The sequence below is a fragment of the Lampetra planeri genome, chromosome 37 (assembly GCF_965212315.1).
Source record: "Lampetra planeri chromosome 37, kcLamPlan1.2.h2, whole genome shotgun sequence".
NCBI lineage: Eukaryota > Metazoa > Chordata > Hyperoartia > Petromyzontiformes > Petromyzontidae > Lampetra > Lampetra planeri.
Window position 1 is genome coordinate 2,007,435 of NC_136143.1, and position 21,669 is coordinate 2,029,103.

Sequence of the window (21,669 nt, forward strand, 5' to 3'; positions counted from 1 at the left end):
TGCCTATGAAGGCCGGCACGGCACACGGAGGGGTGGGTGGCCAACGCCATGCCCAGCCGACTGTCTCCCCAGCGGCGATGTTTACACCACACCAGTTACTCATTTGAGGCAGAGTCGATGTAGGGGAGGCCCAGGACTGATTCAGATAATCATCACTGGTGTTGGCCGTGAGCAGGAATCGAACTTGGGTCGCCAGGTTTGTAGTGCAGCGTGCTAACTGCTCCACTACTTACACACACACAATGGAAACATTACAGCAGTTATGACTTAAACTGGTTGATAACGTCCTTCCAGTGATTGCTGAGTTTGTACCCCTCATCTCGGTTGAAATTGTGCCTAGGGGAGAGAGCTGAGGTGAGGAGCCCGGTTCTACCCACTGCTGGCCTAGACAACTACTTCTATAGCCTGCGCTATCCACTGCTGGCCTAGGCTCCATCTCTATAGCTTTTAATTCTAGATTTGAAGCTTTCGTGACTGCAAGGAATCATATTCTTAGGTTTTTTCGGTAAAGTCACGTAGGTAAAACATCAAAATTAATGAAAATAAAAACAAAAACAAAAATCACGACGTTTCGGAGGCAACACAAGTCTCCGTCATCAGGTGGGACCGTCACAGCCGAATTAGCTGCATCAAGTGAGGCAATGATTCAAGAAGTAATCCCTTATAAGCAAGTTGAAAGGGGGAGGAGAGGGGGGGGGCTCATCAGAATGTGGTAGCCAATGAATGGAACGTATCGGGAGGGAGGGGGGCGGGGCTCAAAGACAGCACGGAGCGCCAAGCACAACGCATCGGGAGGGGAAGGGGGGGGAGCGGGGCCAAAACAATGGACGACGGCTTGGACGCGGTTGCCGCTGCACACGCCAACACAATGGACAGAGAGGGGGGAGGGGAGGTCTGATACACATGATAGACAAAAGAACGAAAATGCCCATGCCTACACCAATGCCGGCTGAACAATGAAGAGAGCACTGCCAAAAAACAACTGGGGATGTTAACACTCGGTAAAGTAAAGTAAAATAGTGCCTGTCAGATAAGTCTTTTTTGCGTGGTTGATAACATCTTTCCAATGATTACTAAGTTTGTACCCATCATCACGGTTGAAATTATGTCTGTGTTTGTATATTTGTATGGCTTCGTGTACAAACCTTTGATGGTAGCCGGGAGGTTTGCAGAGAACCTTGGTCTCGGAAAAGACAATTTCATGAGAGCCCACCGAGTTGTAGCAATGATCGGCAATGGCAGAAGAATCAGTTCTGCCGTGTTTCAGATCTGACTTGTGCTCGCGGACATGATCAGAAACATGACGTTTCGTTTCTCCAATGTAGCAATCACCACAAATGCAACTCAATTTGTAGACTCCAGGATACTGTAAGTCAGGAACGACATCCTTCACAGATGGAATCAGATCACAGATTTTATGCACTGTACTGAATCGGACTTGGATCTTATGTTTGTTTAGAATTTTGGAGATCTTTTTGGTCACGCCTGCTATGTATGGTAACGTGATGGTTTTGGTCGGAGTTTCAAGTGGCTGTTTCTGTGTGGTGGGAGAGACAGCTTGGCGGATAGTACGGTCAGAGTATCCGTTCATCCTGAGGGCCCGATGTACATGTCTTAATTCACCGGTCAGGTGGTGTTTGTCAGAAATGCCATGGGCTCTGTGGTATAGCGTTTTGATGAGAGAATTCTTTTGAGATGGGTGGTGGTGGGAATCCGGTTTCAAGTAGGAATCTGTGTGGGTGGCTTTCCTGTAGACAGAATGTCCCAAGGATCCGTCAGGCCTCCTCTCAAACAGAATATCCAAGAATGGTAGTTTACCGTCTTTCTCCACTTCCATGGTGAATCTGATGGATGGGTGTCTAGAATTGATGTGGTCCAAGAAGTGGTTCAATGCTGGGAGGCCATGTGGCCAGATGACGAAAGTGTCATCCACATACCTCTTCCACAGGGAAGGACGCAGGGTAGATGTCTGGATGGCGTCTGATTCAAACTTTTCCATGAACATGTTGGCTATAACTGGTGACAAAGGGGAGCCCATAGGGGTACCCTCATTCTGTTTGTAGAAGGTGCCATTCCAGGTAAAATAGGTGTTGGTGAGGCAATGCCTAACCAGCGCAGGTGCATCAGAATTCAATCCATGTTGGACTAAGTCCTCAATTATTGTTAGGGTGTCCGGTACTGGGACTTTGGTAAACAAAGATACTACATCAAAGCTGACGAGGATGTCATCAGGAGATAGTACCATGTTCTTAACCATAGAGACTAATTGGGTTGAGTTGAGTACTGCCGAAGAGGTCTTGCCTGTGAAAGGGAGCAGAGTATCTGATAGAAAACGGGCTAGTTTGTACGTAGGAGAGTTTATCGTCGACACAATGGGTCGTAGCGGGGTGCCTTCCTTATGGTTTATGGGAAGACCATAGAGTCTGGGAGGTCTTGCCGCCGATGGTTTTAGAGAGGGACGTTTGCTTGGTTCGATTAGGGAAGTCGAACTCGTGATGATACTGTTGGTTTTCGTCGTTAGGCTTTTAGTGGGATCGTTATTAATTTTGGAGTAACTCCCATCATTAAGAAGGTCCAGGATTTTGTTGTTGTATGAATCTTTACCCATGATGACCGTGGCATTGCCCTTGTCTGCCGAGAGGATGACTATATCATCTCTCTTTTTTAGGTCCGCGAGTTCAGAGCGTTCGTTTTTGCTGATGTTACTAGTGGGTTTCTTAGCATTCTTAAGAATAGTAGCTATTTCAGCTCTTGCTACATCCGCATGGATGTGTCCTATGCCTCTGAGGGCTACATCAATCTGAGAAATCATATCCTCTACTGGTATATATTTAGGGGTGACGGCGAAATTTAGTCCTTTGGCCAGTACCGTTTTTAGAGTGTCAGAAATTGGGATGTTACTCTGATTAATCACGGTCTTGTTAACATCCAGCTTTGCGATGTGTGGCTCTGGTTTCTTCTTAGATAGGAGGTTGAATTTAGAAATCAGGTTAGCTTTGCATTTGGCTGACATTGAGTCAGCAGAAGCAGAAGTCATGTTATCAACGTGGTTCCAATCAGAAGGTGACATTTTTTGTGTTAACATTAAATGTGTTTGTAAGAGGGTCTTGTCTAAATTATCGAGTTCAGATCGGAGTAACCTTATTCTCTCCGAGATTAGTGATAGGCTAGCTTTAAATAAGATCTGTTTAGAGTTCGGTGAGGACACAGCAGCGGATGTGAGTGTGAAAGCGATGGGTATTACCTTGTTATCTCGGCATCTCTTGAGGAAGGCCAGCGTCTCGAGAAGCTGTGACTTCTTGTCTCGTTGTCTGTTAAAAACTCTAACAGATAGGTGGAATTCCTCCCCGTAGAGGGCATTAATTCTAGATTTGAAGCTTTCGTGACTGCAAGGAATCATATTCTTAGGTTTTTTCGGTAAAGTCACGTAGGTAAAACATCAAAATTAATGAAAATAAAAGAAAAGAAAAACAAAAACAAAAATCACGACGTTTCGGAGGCAACACAAGTCTCCGTCATCAGGTGGGACCGTCACAGCCGAATTAGCTGCATCAAGTGAGGCAATGATTCAAGAAGTAATCCCTTATAAGCAAGTTGAAGGGGGGAGGAGAGGGGTGGGGGGGAGCTCATCAGAATGTGGTAGCCAATGAATGGAACGTATCGGGAGGGAGGGGGGCGGGGCTCAAAGACAGCACGGAGCGCCGAGCACAACGCATCTGGAGGGGGAGGGGGAGCGGGGCCAAAACAATGGACGACGGCTTGGACGCGGTTGCCGCTGCACACGCCAACACAACGGACAGAGAGGGGGGAGGGGAGGTCTGATACACATGATAGACATGGCCTCGACTCCATCTCTATAGGATGCTCTATCCACTGCTGACGTAGACTTTTGTGCCCCGCCCACTCAGTTCTGACACTTGGGCTACGCCCACTTCTAAACCTTTATAAACAGTTGCATTCGAGGCTTACCCTACCTTTCTCTCCGCTTATGTTGCCATCGAAATGTCGTGAGTTTTTTAAATAAAAATGTTGTATTATTATTTTAATTTAATTAATTTTATTATTTTTTATCTACGTGACTTTACCGAAAGAACCAAAGAATATGAATACCTTGCAGTCACGAAAGTTTTAAGTCAAAATTTTAAGTCAATGTTAAAAATTATATTTCATGGAAGCTGGTTCATGAGGGTGTTTATAAATCAGGTGTTCATAAGTCTAGGACTATGTATCAAGGTGAATAACTTTGACTGAAGTACGTCTCCTTGTCTGAGTTCCCTTATTATATGCACTATATTATGTATTCCCAATAGAGCTGTTATAACATGTTTTTACAAAATTATTCTTTCTAAATATTTTATTTCGGTCTTGAATTGTAATAGCTTATATATTAAAAACGGGTTATAACTGACTTGAAGAATTTTAGACTCATTAGCCTCTGATTACAATTATACATAAATTTAATTTCGATTTAAAGCTTTCGTGACTGCAGGGATTCATCTTCTTGGTTCTTTCGGTAAAGTCACGTGACTTTACCGAAAGAACCAAGAAGATATACATACATTCTTTACAAATGTAAAGGAGAGCCGACACAAGATTGCAGGGGTTTCGTCTTTCAATCCTTTTCTCCCATCCACACCTGTCCCCAGCCGTCCCAATCTCGTTCCCGCCAAAGGCCCCCTCTTCCCGCCCGTTCTCCCCTTATATCTCCTCGATCACCCCTCCCACTAACCCTCATATTGGTGGGAATCCTTCCCCTGACCCCTACACAAAGATGATTGGAAATATAATAATGGAAAATTTGAGACAAACCAACCACATGAGCAAGCCACATATATGGAAAGGTTTCTCTACCATCAACTACATACATACTTGCATCAAATAATCAGATTATGGAAGAGGCAAATGAATATCAAACGCTATTAATGCCAACCCTTTGTTAACTATGAAAAAGCATTTGACTCAGCGAAAGTTTATGAATTCTTCAATCACTTGGATATAATTACATCCGATATTCTTTAGTGTTATCAAGCATTTTACTCAACCAATGTGAAATGTTCCCACTAGTATCTTTGCACTGCCTACGTGTTTCCGCACAGGGGAAGCGCTGTCCTGGTTCTAGCCATCCTAGAGAAAGCAGTTAACACCACGAGGAGCCTAATCAGAATCGACCTCAATTAACAACGGCATTGTACTGACAGAGAAGCTTAGCCTGGCTTGCGCACTGTACTGTAGTTCAATACATCACGGTTGACGCTGAGTAATTCTGCTTGGCAACAGCTTTAAAATGCTAATGGGGTATATATGCCAGCATGAGTTATAACGCTGCCGATGTGTCTTCCTAGCGGTTTGCGTAAAATGCAGTTCATCGCATTGCTAAGCAAAGACTCCTCGGTCACCCTGCCTTGAAACTACACAGGAGAAAGTTGCAAGAGCTATCGCCTGTGGAGGACTATTTAAGCCTGTTTTCCATAGATAAAGGGCCCAGTAAGTGTTAAAATAAATCTCTGCACAACCTCCATCATTTGCAGAAAGACAAGCAAAATGGATTGCCACAAGTTTACATTTTATTCAAACTGCAAGTAATATAGTGAATAGTGAGCGGTTACAGTTTTACATGTCTCCTATTATTTTAGGGTCAGCTAGGGTGCAAAAAGAATAATGTGTTTATATGGCTTTCTGCTTGAGTGTGTTTGGTGGCCCGTGGCAATGGGCGTTCTTTTTTTATTTCAAGAAGCGTGGGAAATGCCATTTAGATAAATACCACCTGCAATTGCTGACCTGAAAGGTAATGCAGGGATCATGGAAGGGTGGGTTTAATAATAGAATGGGGTAAGAAAAAAATTACTGGTTTCTGCTGAGGTTGGAGAAAATGATATTTTCTGCACAGACGCCATACTAACAGCTTACAAAGTGAGATCATCACAAAGATAATGCCAGTGTGTTTAATGAAAGACCGAAATTGTATGACACACTATTTAGCAGTCAGCCATGGGCAATCACATCTGCCTTGATGCTATCGAAGCTTGAGCAATAGAAGTGTCATTTAAAGCTTTGTTAAAGGCTAACTACCAGATCGTACTCATAAAATAAATGTGAAGATGTACAGAGAGCATAAATATCAAGAAAAAAATGTGTTCCTTCTCTAGGCACTTGCAATCCAATTTATTTCGCTTTTGAGGGGGAACAAAGGTTGGCTTTAAATTAACCTTGTTAAAGGAGCCCACCGTGTATCCATTATGAAGCTGCACACACAAGGTTCAACAACTGGGGTATTGCATATTAAAATAATCAGTCGAGTGCACACAACTTAACATGCATGTCGGCACTGTGCAATGGGTGCTCGATTATAAAGCAGTGCCTCTCATCTCATTATAGCCTCAGGAGCCAAAGACACTGACTTCACACATCTACCAAACAAGCACGGGTCAGTCGTGCTGTGGTACATAATGTTTTGATAGAAGAAGGGTGAAACCTGGCTGGGGGTACAAAGTGTGACTTGATTCAATTTCTCATTCCTGAGATTGAGAGTCACTTTCATGAATTGCATGCCAAATTCTTTCCACGTGCACTGCCTTGTCAAGGAGAGAAGTGTGTCTTTTGGGAGTGCATGTAAGTGGAATATCATGCAAACACTGTACAGAAAAAGCTTCTATCACCTTTAAGTTATTTCCCAGTTTCAACCTTCAATCTATGTATGTTTTGATTTTGAGATCGAGTTGTATACGTGGTAAATTGCCATGCACAGTATTTATTGTACTATACACGGTGGCAGTAGGCACATGTGTTTCCATCTCATGCTGTTGGCTCTATATTGTTAGAAAACTTAGAAATAGCTAGCGTTTATGTGGGCTGCCTCCTACAAGTCCTTGTCATACAAAAGACAGTGATCGTCATTGGCCATTATCAATCCACTGTTGGACAAGGCCTCCCCAAGGCATTAAGGGTGCCGCGTTGGAGAGATGTAAACTACCTCGCCTAGTATACAGGCGGTCGTGGGTTTGATCCTGACCTGGATGCCTGTATATTTGGTGTTTGTATGTTCTCCCCGTGGTCACGTGGATTTTTCTCTGGGTCCTCCGGTTTTTTCCTCCACATTTAGAAACGTGCGTTTAGAGCATTTGGCTGCTATAAATTTCCAGGTCGCTTCTAAAAAAGAGCCATATAGCTGAGCGGGCCTTACCTAGTAAAATATAAAATAGTTTAGTTTTTTAAAATAGTTTAATTACCATTTCACACCTTTTTGCAAGGTAACAATCCACTTATCACCGGCACAGAATTGTATTTCATTTCTCCATCTCCACAACGTACGTCCTCTCAGGGGTGATCCCTATCTTGTCTACCACTCTTAACGTTGTGCAAGAACAGTACCAGGTTTTCGTGACTGCAAGGATCCATACTCTTTGTTTTTTTCGGTAAAGTCACGTAGGTGAAAATAAAATAATATAAAAATTAAAACAACTAAATTAAATCAAATCACGACGTTTCGGGCGCAACACAAGCGTCCGTCCTCAGGTGGGGGACAAACACAGCGAAAAAAACAATCGCTTAAGTATGCCTAAGAGATGGCTGTGACGAGGGATTATATAGCTGCGGGGGGGGGGGGGTGGCGGTGGGGTGTGGGCTGGGAGGTGGGCATGGAGTTCAAACTAAAGCTGTTGGATCGAAACAATGGGCTGGGGGGCGAGCCTAGGTACAGTTTAGAGCACCATTCTCCATTGGGCCAAGAGCCTGATAATTGCGTCATGTCATTTTGGATAAAAGGCCACCACACCTGCTGTGCTTCAGCCCCTACAGTTATTGTCTGTAAAAGGCATATGTAGTTTATACTTAGTTTTTCACATCGGTTTACTGTATGATAGTAGGGTAGAAGCAGTTCTTTAGCGTCAATATTCTAAATTCCTCTGTTGATATGTAAACTCCTTTGTCAAGGCGCTCTGCTCCTCCCACCCAGCTTAAAATACGCTGGCAAGCTTAGCAGTGGTCATTAGGACGCTGTCTTTCTGACCGCTCTGTTCTTCACCTGAGGACAGCTGCTTGTCTTGTGGCCGAAACGTGAGAATTTGATTGCTTTATTTTATTATTTTATTATTTGCCTTCTACGTGACTTTACCGAAAGATCCAAGAAAATAAAAAAGCCATATCGTTATGGTAAAAATAGATGTGAGTAATAGCAAGATCACTTTAAAGACTGGTTTTCATACCAAGAATAGGCTTCCGATTTTCTTTAAGCTGTCTATTTTTTTTATCTCATTGAAATTTGATTGTCCTATCATGTGCGGTGATGCATAATGAGCTATTGTTAAGTAATTGCAACTGGCAACCTGTAATCATAATTTACTTTGTAATACACTAATTCACAGTGCATTTTCCTTTTGTTAACTTTTTAGTTGCTCTTTTAAATTTTAAATAAGCTTAATTTCAAGATTGGAATTATTGTCAGCCTTGCTCTATCCGCTGCTCGCTGAATGCCTTCCCACATCTCCAGTACCGCGATGCCACAGTCAATCTTTTCTGCTGCCCACGAGCTGGTCTCATCACTCCATATTCAGAATGGTCATTCTCTCTGGCATATTCTCTCCTTTGGCATTCCACCACCAGTCTTGTTCATCGGCCTTCATCTTTTCTAGAAAGGTTATAACACAAGCCCACTTGCCATCCTTAACCATCAATATTATATCTCTCGTTTGCATATGTTCTATAATACATGTGTGTTTTTTTCTGTATTTCTCTTACTCTCATATGTTCTTGTCTGTCTTTTACCTTTGCATACTTTTCTATTGTTGCGTGTTTTTGTTGTTGCACGTTCTTTCTCAAAGTCCACGTTCTCGATCCATATGTAGTGACATCGGGGATGTCACTGTATGGTGCTGGCCCGGAAGGGTCGTGCCGTTCGATGTTCCTACATCATGGACAGCACCGTGTGGGTGGCTGTGTGTAATACCAGCCCTAGCTGGGCTTGGCGAGCGCTGGGATAGTGCGGGCACCACACACAGCGTGTGATAGGGGCTCCCCCGAGGGGGTGAGTGTCAGCCCAGGGGCAGGGTTGCCCCAGGCCGTGGTACTCTGGTTGACCTGTAGACACGTGATCCCGAATGTCCACACAGGGAGCCCCAGGTGGTGGGGACTAGTGGGTGATCACGTGTCCTGAGAGAGCTCTTGAGAAGGATCCAGAGGGAACGAGAATGTTCAACAAGGCGGGCGGGGCCGAGGGCGGAGCGGCCCCGACCGGAGAGGGATATATGGCAGGTCCCTGAGAGGGACCGGGGTCTCTTCGTTCTACAAGCTTGAAGCTCTGCGTCTCAAGCTGGAAGCGCTTCATCCTACGAGGGACCACGTGGTCGGAGACCCGAGTGAGGGTCCGACCCTTCGTAGCAGTAACTCCCCTGGATAGTGTAGTTAGCCTGGTGGTCACCACCCTAGGTTGTATCTGGCAAAGGGGCAGTTTACCCCTTTGTGTGATGGTGTTATAAATCACTGTGTTGCTTCTACAAGGAACAACGTCTGCGACTCAGTTGGACTCACTACACATATGTCATGGCAGGCAATATTCAGAGGTTGAAATGTTTCCTCACTAGCCATCCAGTGCACCTGAATGTATTTTTAAAATAAACAACGCGTGATATGTTTACTGTGGCAGGACCGCGAGCTGCCCCGGCTGACACGAGGCTTGCTGCACCGGTGTGTGGGCCGCTTTGACCAGCAGCGGGAGGTGTTCCAGTGTTTCTCCTTACGCCCGGCCTCAGCAATAGAAAAAGACACCTACCTAACACTGGTCGGTGTTTCTGACTACACCATGCAGCTGTTTGTAGCTAAATTACATGAGCCGTAATCTGCACCTCCACCACCCATCCGCAATATGAGTGCTACTTCTGGTTTTCACTAAGACGTCTTCTTATGCCTTTAGAGTATTTGGCTGCTATAAAGTTCCATGTGATAACCTACTTTGTTGAACTTCTGAAAAATGACTATATAGCTCAGTGGTCCTTACCTGGTAAAATAGAAATTGTTTCGTTTAGTTTTATTGAGGTAGCTGTTAGGAGCATTCTATAGGTTTTCCCGGGACATTAATATTCCACGTGTTTGTCAATTGCATGATAATACACCAGCATCTATATTTAGTTCTCCCCTCTTGCGGAATTGAGCTGTTCTTCCCACGATATGTGCCAGTGTTTTATACCTCAGAGTTGGCAACACTACCATCTGCACTTGCAGCATCTCTACAATACCAAACCCTCACACTCTCCGTCATCCTTGCAAAGTTCATTGTCGAGTGATTCTAACCACTTTGCAACAAATGGGCAAAATTTGTAAGTGAATCTTCCATAAGCATGGTGTGTCATTTGTAGGCATCTTCATCGCGTATGAGCATGATAAGTTTGGTTGTTAAATTGGTTATGTTTTGTTCTATGTAACACTGCTATCAGCCGCATCGGGCATAAAGGTAAATAACAACCCTTGCGTAGGAATGTTGAAGTATGTGGTTAATATGGCGATTAATTTTATTCCAGACTGACACAATATGGGCTACTCTTGCAGATGGTACCATACCTAGATCTATGTCAGGTAGGCATGTGGGATGTACTTTCTGGTATAATTTAAAATTCTGCTAAAACTCATTTTGCTAAATCAGGCAAGCATGCCAAACATCTATAACCATCCTTTAAAAAAAATCCATCAAATTGCTCAGCGTTTATAATATTTATTTTCAGCTTGAGTTAATTATAGGTCTTTGAGTATTATTCGTGAAGTGTTTCCTCCTGCCTTTCCGCCCCGTTTTGACAGCATGGCAGCTGATTTTCTTTGCAAAATGAACCCAATTCTGCCACAGACCGCATGGAAGATTAAGCCAAAATGGGCTAAGCTAGGTCATAGTTAAATATTTAAAACACTGGACTTGCAATGCAAAGATCGCCAGTTTAGTTAACAATGAGGACATTGATCAAATCCCCCATCTGGCCACCCGAGTATAAATGGGTACACCACAGTCAATTGGCAGGTCGTGTGCAGTTAGGTGAAGTGTGGGTACGCTCACATCTGGTCAGTGTGGAAGAGTAAGGCCAGCTATGCTGAAGAGTTCACTCTAGTTGGAGGCCTTCCCGCCAACACTGGGATGAGCAAGCAATGTGCAGGGCTGCACGTTTACCTTTTAACTGATGCTAGCAGCTAATGTGAGGCAGTTCACAGCATATGATTGGTTGGCGCTGGCCACAGGTGGAGATTGCTATTGGTGGATTCCCCTCAACCTCCCCCTTCTTACTCTGTAAAATAGCGCTTGCGGAGCTGAACTTGCATTTCACCCAATAGCACTCCGGCTGGCTCGTATATATAGAACAAAGTTAATCTTATACATGAATAGCACACTTAAATGTCTCCCAATATTCAGCTCTGTGTGGGAGTTCACTACTTGTAAAGACAGCACATAAGCCCTAAATCGAAATAATGGAAAGTTATGTGCTGAGCTAATGGGGTAATAGAGTCAGTCTGCATACAAATAATTCCCAGACTCATTAAAGTTTGACAATGTGCATTGATTTGTTAAAAAGGTTCCCTTTTGTGTATAACTGCATATTGCAAGTCCTAAGTGTTAACGTTGGTACATTTTAATAGCAGATTATATGTGTTAGTTGTGGTGTTACGTTAATGTATTATTCACTGAAAATTAAACAAGTTGTCCAAATACTACATGTGTTTGAAATCGTTTATTACCGTATTATAAGTGTAGGTAAATGTTCACTTCGATTTTGCTTCTTTCACAGGATGCCACAGGATAAAATGTAACTTACATGATGCAAATTTGCCAAATTTCTAAATTTGGATTATACTTATCAATCATCTCCCCCTTACTGGCAGACTTGCCCCAGGTCACTCTTACAAATGAGACTATCCTAGTCTCTTGAGTTATCACCTGGTGAAACAAAATAGATTTGAACAAATTAAAATGGATACTGAGATTTAGATTCTGAACTCCACCACAAGGGCTAACTTGTGATGTCATTTATCTTATTTTGGATTTTTTTTAGCGATTTCCTCAAAGCGCTTTATAAGAATTGTAAATTGTACATTAATATTGGCTGATGGGGAAATGGGATATAGTTTGAGTGTTGTGGAGGGGAAGGGATGGCAAGGAAGGGTGATGATAGGGAAAGGGAGGAGTGAGGTGAGGATGGCGAAAGTCGAGGATAGTTAAGGTTTTAAGGATGTGGATAGGAAGTATTAGAGGGATAGGCTATTGAAAAAGATGAGTCTTAAGGGAGGAACGAAACATTGTGAGTGAAGTTGCCTATTTGATGTGAATTGGGAGTTTTATTCCAATAGAGGAGAGACAGGAGAGAAAAGGAGCAGAAACGTGACTGAGCACAGGGAGGGGGGCGTATTGGGGCTAACAGAGATTGTGAACGCAGGGGACTATATGGGACATTGTAAGAAATAAGAGAAGTGAGATAGGGTGGGGCAGAACCATGGAGCGATTTGTAAACAAGAGTGAGGATTTTTAAATAAACAGCGGTAGTAGACGGGAGCCAATGGAGTTGGACAAGGAGAGCAGAGGAATGAATATAATGTGGAAGATGAAAATAATCCGGGTCGAAGCGTTTTGAATTTGCTTGAGGGGAGCTAAAGAGTAGGCAGGTGACCAATAAGAAGGGAATTACAGTAGTAGAGATGAGAAAAGATGAGGGAATAGATGAGTATTTTGGCAGCGGAAATTGAGATACGGGGGCAAATTTTCAGGATGTTGAAGAGATGAAAGCAGCACATATGGGATGCGGTGGAGATATGCTTGGTGAAGGAGAGCAAGGGATCAAATGTGACCCCAAGATTTCGAGCAAAGGGGACAGGAATGAGGGAAAAGGGGGGAAATGAAATAGTGGGATTGATGTGAGGGGAGCGGGAAGCAGGAAAAAAATATGTCGGTCCTGGAGGGATTGGGGGAGAGGAGATGTAGTGCCAACCATAATTGGACCGCAGTGAGGCATTCAGAAATACGTAGAGCGAGATTTGAAGTGAAAGATGGGAAAATAAAAAATAAGCTGATGTTGTCCGCGAAGAAGTGCTTGTGAAAACGAAATTCTGAAATGATGGCTTCAAGGGGTGAGATGTCGACGGAAAACAGCAGGGGGCCAAGAACCGAACCCTGGGGAACACCGACAGTGAAATGAGAAAGAGGGGAAGTAGAATGATTAAACAGGACTGACGCAGTGCGAGAAGTGAGGTATGATTCAACACAGGAAAGAGGTGAACTGTCGAGGCCGAGACCAGGGAGGGTGGCGAGGAGAGTGGAATGACCGAGGGTGTCAAAGGCTGCAGAGAGGTCTCAGAGAACGAGATTTCAAGAAAGGCCGGCATGAGCAGAGTTAGGTGTTTTTTTACAGCGAAAAGGACAGTCTCAGTTGATTGAAGCAGGGTGGAAACCCAATTTGAATTGTGATAGAGAGAATTTGAAGAGATGAAATCAGTGAGCCGAGTATGAATGAGACGTTTGAGGACCTTAGAGAAATAGGTAAGAATGAGAATAGGGCGATAGTTTGCTGGGATGGTTGGGTCGAGAGAGGGTTTTTTGAGAACAGGATTAATAGTGGCTGATTTGAAGCTTGTAGGAAAACGCCAGTTGCAAGCGAGGAGTTAAATAGTGAGACCAGGTAAGGAAGAAGAAGATGGAGGAGAGGAGTTATAAGAGAGGTGGGAATGGGGTCGAGAGGAGAGGATGTTGGGTGGGCTTTGCAGATGATAGTTGACAGTTCAGCTACAGATGTTGGTGGGGAGGGACGGTGAAGAAGGAAGCGGGCGATGGTGATTGTGAAGAAGAGGGAGGGAATTGCGGGGTAACGGAGGAACCAGGGAGGATGGTTGTGCGAATGAGCTCAATTTTTGTGATGAAATGGAGAGCAAGTTCGAAAGCAGAGGGCATGTAGGTGATGGGAAAATGCACTCGAGCAGGTAGACAGAGAAGGTTTTTCAGAGTAGAGAAAAGTTCACGTGGATGACGAGCAAGAGAAGAAATAAGGCTGAGATAGTACTCTTGCCTAGTCATTACTAAGGTAGCCAAGAACTTAGTAAGGAGAGAGCGATGAGATGATAAGGTTTTAGGTGAAGGAGAGGATTTAGACCTCTCGGATTTGCGCACAGAGCGATGGTCAGCCCTCAGGAAAAGAGTAATCCATTATTGGGGGGGGGGGGGGGGGGGGTTGGACGATGGAGAGCGAAGATGAAGGGGAGCTTGGTGGTTGATGGAGGATGATAATGCAAAGAGGAGAGCAGAAGAAGCTGCATCAAGATGAAGGGTGAGAAGTTGGTAATAGAGGGATGCAGGGAGGATGTGAGGTTTGTCAGTGAGCTGACGTCAAGGGAGCGATGGGTATGGCCCAGGATAGGGTGGGGAGCAAGAAGAGAGGGAGCTGAGGAGGCAAGGAAATTGTGACTGAGAGGACAGAGTGATCAGAGGGAGGGCGAGGGTCTGAGGAGAAAGATGCTGCTTTGTAGTCTGAGATAAAGACTAGTTCTCGGTACTGCCAGATGCATGGGTAGGGGGCAAAGGGAGCAAATCCAGGCCAAAGAAATTAAGGAGAGAAAGGAAGAGACAATAGCGGGACTGTCAAGTTGGAGGTTGAAGTCACCTAATAAAAAGAAAGGATGGGGTAGAGGAAGGAAAGAATAGAGAAGGCACTCAAGGTGGTCATAGAAAAGTGCTGGGGGCGAGGGGGTCCGTAAAGAATAAGAAGAGTAAGAGGGTAAGGGGAGGAAAAGGAAGAAAGTTGGATTTAAAAATAAGGGACAAGGATGGTTGAGAGTCGCACAGGGGCAGGAGTCCAAGAAGAAAGTGATATGAGACCGACACCACCACCCTTGCCAGCAGTGGGGGTGTGTACGAAGGCGGAGGTAGTGGAAGAGAGGCCTGCAAGGGTTACTGTGTTGAGGGGTGATATCCAAGTTTGAATTAGGACGAGGATGTCGAGGTGAAAGGAAAGTGTCCAGGGTAGATGCTGGTTTATTGCAGACAGAACGTGCGTTCCATAGAGCAATTTTGATGGCGAATTTAGAATTAAAGGAATTGGGGGCTGATCAACATTTTTGGGGGGGGTGGGCATTGTTGGGGGAGAGAGATGAATAAGATTGGATGGGGGCCGAATGGCGGCGCCTAGTAAACTTTTGACCAGTAGAGCCGGTATGAATAGATGAACAGAACATAGGGATATATATAGATTTTGAATACTCACACGTGGTGGAGTGATTCGGGGGGGGGGGGGGGGAGGTGCACAGGGTGTGCGATTAGAGCGCAATCGGGAGAGTGCGACGACTGCGAGAGGCAGGGGACGGTGTGGGTGGGTTGTGCAGGGGAACGCGAGGTGGCCGAGTGGTGTGCCCCCTGCCGCCCCTGCAACCACGACGGCAGTGATGATGGTGGTAAGAGCCACGTACGAGACCAAGTTCGATGAAGGTGGTGAAGGTGGTGGCATGGAGTCGCGTGGTAAGTGGGGGACTATGGAGCGCCATCGAGGTTGCTCGTGGAATGAACTGGAAAACGCAGGGACCAGGGCTAGGATGCACACCAACCAGATGTAAGCGCCTCTTTGCACAGTCCGTTTTTGAGATGGTGAAGGGTGATAATGATTGAGGGTATTGGAGGGGTAGTGATAATGTTAATCGTTAAAGTAACAACATTTGAGGCAAAGGGCGCGAGGTTGTGATATGGAATGGTGGAGGATTTGATGAGGGCTGAAGATAGTGATGTGAGATAGAAAGTAGTTTCACACGGTTAAGACAGGATCTTGCCAGTACAAATGACTAGCCCTCTCAGGGCATTACCACCCACATGAATAGCAGTCGGTGGTAGAGCAGAACAGAACAGCAAAGTCACGACCTGGCAAGGCTGGGGCACCACCAAGTGACAGCACAACACCAACACATGTACATGCCTATACACACCCAGAAGCAAGCATTCCACGTGAGCAGACGCACTTAGAGCCAGTCATACCGCAGCAGCGGGACCTGCGTCCCGCCAACACACACACACACACACGCATAGACACGGGCACAACCGAGGCCAGGCATCCCGTAACAGCAGGAACCAGGGTCCGCCAGGATTCACACACACATACCTAGACGCAGACGCACCCAGAGCCAGGCATCCCACAGCCGTAGGGCTCCCGCTCCACCAGCACACGCGAACAGACACAGGCGCAAAAGAGGCCAGACATCCCACAGCCACAGGATGTAAGCTCCGCCAAGATTCGCACATATACACAGACACAGGCACACCCAGGGCCAGGCCTCCCACAGCAACAGAGCTTGCGTTCCGCCAGCACACACAATCATAGGCACACACGGGTCTAGGCAATCCGCAGCGTGTTGCCTCGGCATTCAAACCAGGTATTAATGTGAAACATGTAATTCCAACCTGTTGTGTAGTAAATGATTGAGTTCAGCTCAGCTCAACATCATCTGTATTAACAATATTTTACTCACAATTCAATTTCCATATAAATATCCATAATCATGGAACAATTTCATAGCATCTGCGTGAATAAAAATCCAGGGATAGCAATTCTCGATTGAGGAAGGTAGTTCTACACACATTAAAATACAGACAAGTGTAACATATTTGTTTTCATGGGATTTAGTGAAATTGACATGCCAAAGTTATACACCAGGTAAAGTCACCATACGACATGTTATTGTAAAATAAATTGGATTGTGACTGACCCAAATGAGCCTACAGTGCACGTTTAATTAACATACTAATGGATCTCATTCTAATACACAGCACATAAATGTGAGTTAGATTAATGCATTTAATTTTTGTGGCCCTCATTTTTAAGGTTATACCATTACAGAACTGTAAAGCACCTTCTTCATTACTACAAACAGAGATTTCGAATTCTGAGTATGAACATATTCATTACTAATCCCAATTCATCCCCACATGCCGTTTCATTCTGTTATGGTGTGCACACAGTCACAATTACGTATCAAACAAAACGGTTAAAAAGTAATTAACCCATCAATTAGTTCATTGCAACGATGTTTAAATACATTGTAAAAAATATTTCCAAAAAAGTTTTTTTTTGCAGAATTGTTTGAGGGCATGTGCATGGAAATGGCTTATAACTACAAAGTAAAAATGCGGTGAAAGAAATATACTGCACATTTGATTATAACAATATTGATAACCGGTAGCAGTAGAATCAAAATGAAAATTTCACGTTGCCATTCTTTAAAAATTAAATCTCCACTTGTAGTACCACAACCATTCAGTTCAGTAGTCAGACTTGGAAACTCCCTTAAGTCAGAATATCACTTTCCAAAGTTTCCTGTGATCTTTAATCTCAACAAATATTCTTGAAAATAGAACCCCTCCATTTTTGTTGAAATTCAGCGACGCAATAAAACTGTACATTATGTATTCAACAATTCTTGGTGCATTTCTTCGAGTCGGCGATAATCACAGTGACACCGTCTGCACGGCCATCAAATTTCAGATTTTGAGAACAAAATGTGAATTTAACGGGGTTTTCTTAATCCAAGAGACATGAATAGGGTTTGGTTGGTATAGTGTCAAATATAGCACGTTGCATGCATTAAAAAATCCTATTTTGCATGTGACGAACGAATAATGAAACTTGAATTTCAAATTGCCCATAAAAAATAATGAAACTTCACCCTAATTGATAAATTGTTACGACGCCAATAAAAACTAACTGTGCAGCGATTCACATTACAAACACGGCACTCTTTTCTAAGTTCAGTAATACCTGGGAAAAGTTCATTAGGCCCAATCGTACAATAGTGATTTTAAACAAATACGCAGATCACGTTACTGAGTTGATAGGGGTAAGTATAAATTGTCGTGTCATTTTTCACAATAAGCTTAATATACCATGCAAACTTTACAAGAAGACAAACCGTTGTGAAAGATTCAAAAAACAAGTTTGACTAAAATGGTACATTTTTATTCATCTGTGGTAAACAGCCTTTAATTGTTATTAAGATCAAAGTTGTTACCAGACTCCTCGAAACACTCAGCATTCAATGGTTCAACGTGCACGAGCAGTCTGTTTCGTATCCACGTGTGGGTTGGAATGGAAGCTTGTTGAAGGACCTGCTCGCTGTTCGAGTGTCAGAATGTCACGTGCTTACAGCACTGCTGCCAGTCACATCTTTTTTACGTCTTCGAGACTCTTGTGTGTTTCTACTTTTGAATGTCACGCGAGCGATTACATAGTGACTTCTCCCTACCCATGCCTCATTTGTTCCGGTACGGCGGATATTCAAATTGGCGACCTTTCATATTATGTTGATGGATGGCAACTTTTTTTTCATAAACCCTTTTTGTCTGTTAATTTTAAGTGGCATAGAATGACATTGGAGTTAAAACAAAAAAAACCTGCCTGTTCAGTGTATCTCTATACTGTCAAATAATGTAACGCTGTTTATTTTAAATAGTAATTTTGATATATCTTGGTGATTAAACATGACATTTACAATGTACGATTATATTACTCGAGTGACCTGAAGTATTTTGCATCTGGAAATACCTTTTTTTTGTGAATACCTTTTGTGTCATGTTATATTTACTGATATGGCACATCAGCTGTGTTAACAGCTTGTCTTGCGCGCCTACAAATACGGACTGCCTGCCCTGCGTAACATCACACGACCCTGTGCCATCAGCAGGGCCGCAGCTGAAAATGAGATGTATCGCAGCTGTGCGATCATGACAAAACAGATAATGAATACATGGCACACGCCCACACACACAGACGCGCATGTACAGTGCATCTCTTGCTCTACGTTATAATCCTTCGTCAAGAACCGCAGACTTCGCTGCCGAAACCTGCTGGGCTCCATCGCTGCGTTGTCATTGTGTGGATGCTTTTTTATGACATGCTGCGTTGTCATTGTGTGGATGTGTTTTTTATGACATGCTGCGTTGTTGCTCATTCACCTTAAAGCTCGCAACGTTTGTCATTATTAGAGCGCAGTTGTTAAGAGTTCGTTGCTCCTGTCAGCCGGCGAGCTTTGTGGCAGGATAGCAACAATGAAATGCTCACTCCGCGGACGGCAGTTTTTGATTTTGTCTCTTCAAAAGGCGGCAGGGGGTGTGCAATCAATTCCGCGCAGCCATTAGATGTCCCCTTTTTGCAGCTTTTGTAATCAGCTATCTTCAGCCCTACACACAGACGGATGCATTGATCTCGTTTTGACATGTCACCTAACCGTGTTGTGTGGTTGACTTGTCTTATGTAGACGTAGTCGGAAGTTTTTTGTTGTAATAGTGTCAGCATCCATGGTATTGAACCGTTATCAAATTGAAACAGCTGCAATGTATATTGAGCATGGTTAAAGGATATCAAGAAAGAGCTGGAATTCGTTGTACTTAAGTGTGAGCCATACTGATTGATGTGATATGGACCATGGTTGAGATTTGTGCTCGCCATGAGTTCATATTTCACTCATTTTGCATCACACTCCCACCCGCATATACAACATGCGGGTACATGTTGTATACGTATGAATGTGTTTGTATATGTGTGTCAACTGTGCCACAGTCGAGAGCACAGGCAGTGCATCTGCCAGTCATCTGAGTCAGTTAACCCATAGCACCTGGGTCTGTCCCGTGAACTGTTGTTGTCTGCGAGCCTTCGACACTTGACCATTTACGTGGCCTCAAAGTTCACCTAGCCTGGCACAAGCAGTGATGATGTCACCGCCAGTTAGTGGTGAATGGTGGCTGTTGTGTATGTGTGGGGCGCGGAGTGAATTGGATGGCACACTGCCCTGCGACCCAAGTTCAGTCGTGTTCACGGCCAACATTAGTGACGAATGTCTGAACCGGTCCCGTCTCCGCAGTGGCGGTCGGGCGTCGTTCTGGCCACATCACCTCCATTCGTGACGTGCCGGCCTTCATTGGTACAGCACTTGCTCCAACAGTCTGCGTGGGCTGCACGGGGGATCGCTGTGTGTGCGGGTGATCATCCTGGGGTTCCATTCACGGGCACGTAAGCCGCGTGCGTGCATCTCACAGACTGGTGGGTATGGGAGTTGGGTAAGGGGACGGGTCCCGGGGCACATAGCGGGCGAAGTACGGTAGGAAGGCCGCCAGGAGCACGCCAACGATGGCCAGCGTGTAGCCCCACGCGAGCTGGCAGTCGCCAGCCCAGAAGGGCGCCGAGTCTCCGCACTGCTGCCGGGCAAATGGGCTGCCCAAGCCCAGCGGAAACACGAGCAGGCCAGCCCCCATGATGATCACTGGCACGAGAAACAAGGGGGGGGGGGGGGGGTGATGACATGGCAATGTGAGAGCGTTAGGAAAGCGTAGCATTCATCGAAACACTCCTGTGTTGTACGCACCTCTGGCAGCGCAAGCCTCTGAGGCCGATTCATGCCGAGTTTGCTTTCATACTTGTTTGTGGAATGCGGGCATTGGTGGGAAATTTCCCCAAAAGAGATTGCGCTGAATTCAAACACAAGTTTTTTTAGCCACATTCTAGTAAACGAGGTTATACAGGATACGAAATTAAGACAGGGAGAATTCGAAGACGGAAACACACATTAATAGGAGTACTTGGGGAACGCAGACTGATATCGTCTGGCCATGCCAGGAGAAAACCTCTCAAATGTGAAAGGTTACCTTGCTCTGCAAGAGATCAGAACGGACGCTTCGCGTCTGGAGACATGGTGCCGATAGCAACATTTGGGATCGAATTGAAGAGAGAGATTCCAAAAAGACCAAACATTTTCAGTTTGAGACGGGACAATTACATTTAAATTATTGCTGCGAAACAGCATGCCGGCACGTTCCGACAGAGCACGCTGCTGTGTTTTTTGAACATTTCTTTTAATCACGACCACACCACCGTATGTGATCGCAAACATCCAAGGAAGAGCCGTGACAGCCCAGTGTGCTGATGTGCTGACAGTTTGTTTAATATGTTTTCCTGCTCCTGCAGGGAATATATGATAATTTAAGGGATTGCTTGGAGCCTAAGTAAATATGAGGCTGAGATTATTCCCCGCATGTCGCGTCTCGTCCACTAACTCAAAGCCAACGAGGGAACATTAAGATGACGCCCATTAGGGGAACGCTGTAAATCACGGCCTGAGTCGCATAAACGTGTTGTATTGATCATGTAGAACATTAAAGTTGATGCTCCTGAGGCTGCCGTTTCTAAAGATTTGTGTTACGTCAAAGAATTGTAACATTTAGCCCTGAGTGTTATGATCCATTTAATAAGAGTCTCGAATCGGCTACAATGGGCCATTCCTTGCTCAGTATTTCATGTTGGATGAAGTATATTGAGAAACCCCATGCATTGAGAAAGTCCAAGCATATTGCACTAAAACATGTACGTTAGGTAGGTTAGCGACCTATTTGTTCTACTGTACCTGCGACCACCGACTTGCAGCCGTAAGAATTATAAGGCTCACTCACGAAACCTGCGTAATCTGTCATGCCCTCCAGGGTTATATGGTGGAGGCACCATCACGCCTGCATTCTAAAATCACATTGCTTGATGCTAATAATAACGTGCGGTAGTAGTAATGGGCAGATTCCCAGTGATGCCCAAGAACAATCATGTTCTTTTAAAAATAACGAACTGCAAAATTAAAGCATTCGTACATTTGACATTGATATAGCACGAATGCCGAATGTGTCACAGACGGATTTTTATT

The 21,669-nt window shown here is 44.5% G+C and overlaps 1 protein-coding gene and 1 long non-coding RNA gene across 2 annotated transcripts in view; one reads left to right on the plus strand and one right to left on the minus strand.

Moving 5' to 3' along the window:
• The window catches only part of LOC144730836 (uncharacterized), a 38,609-nt gene extending 26,954 nt beyond the window's left edge, over positions 1-11,655 (plus strand). The window contains exon 7 of the long non-coding RNA XR_013587863.1: positions 9,638-11,655. This is a non-coding gene — a long non-coding RNA (uncharacterized LOC144730836). The remainder of the gene's footprint in view (positions 1-9,637) is intronic.
• A 6,271-nt stretch (positions 11,656-17,926) lies between these two features.
• LHFPL7 (LHFPL tetraspan subfamily member 7) overlaps positions 17,927-21,669 on the minus strand; it is a 64,551-nt gene continuing 60,808 nt past the window's right edge. Inside the window, exon 4 of the mRNA XM_078611611.1 lies at positions 17,927-20,244. Within this exon, the coding sequence (XP_078467737.1) occupies positions 20,015-20,244 (230 nt within the window). The 3' untranslated portion in view covers positions 17,927-20,014. The remainder of the gene's footprint in view (positions 20,245-21,669) is intronic.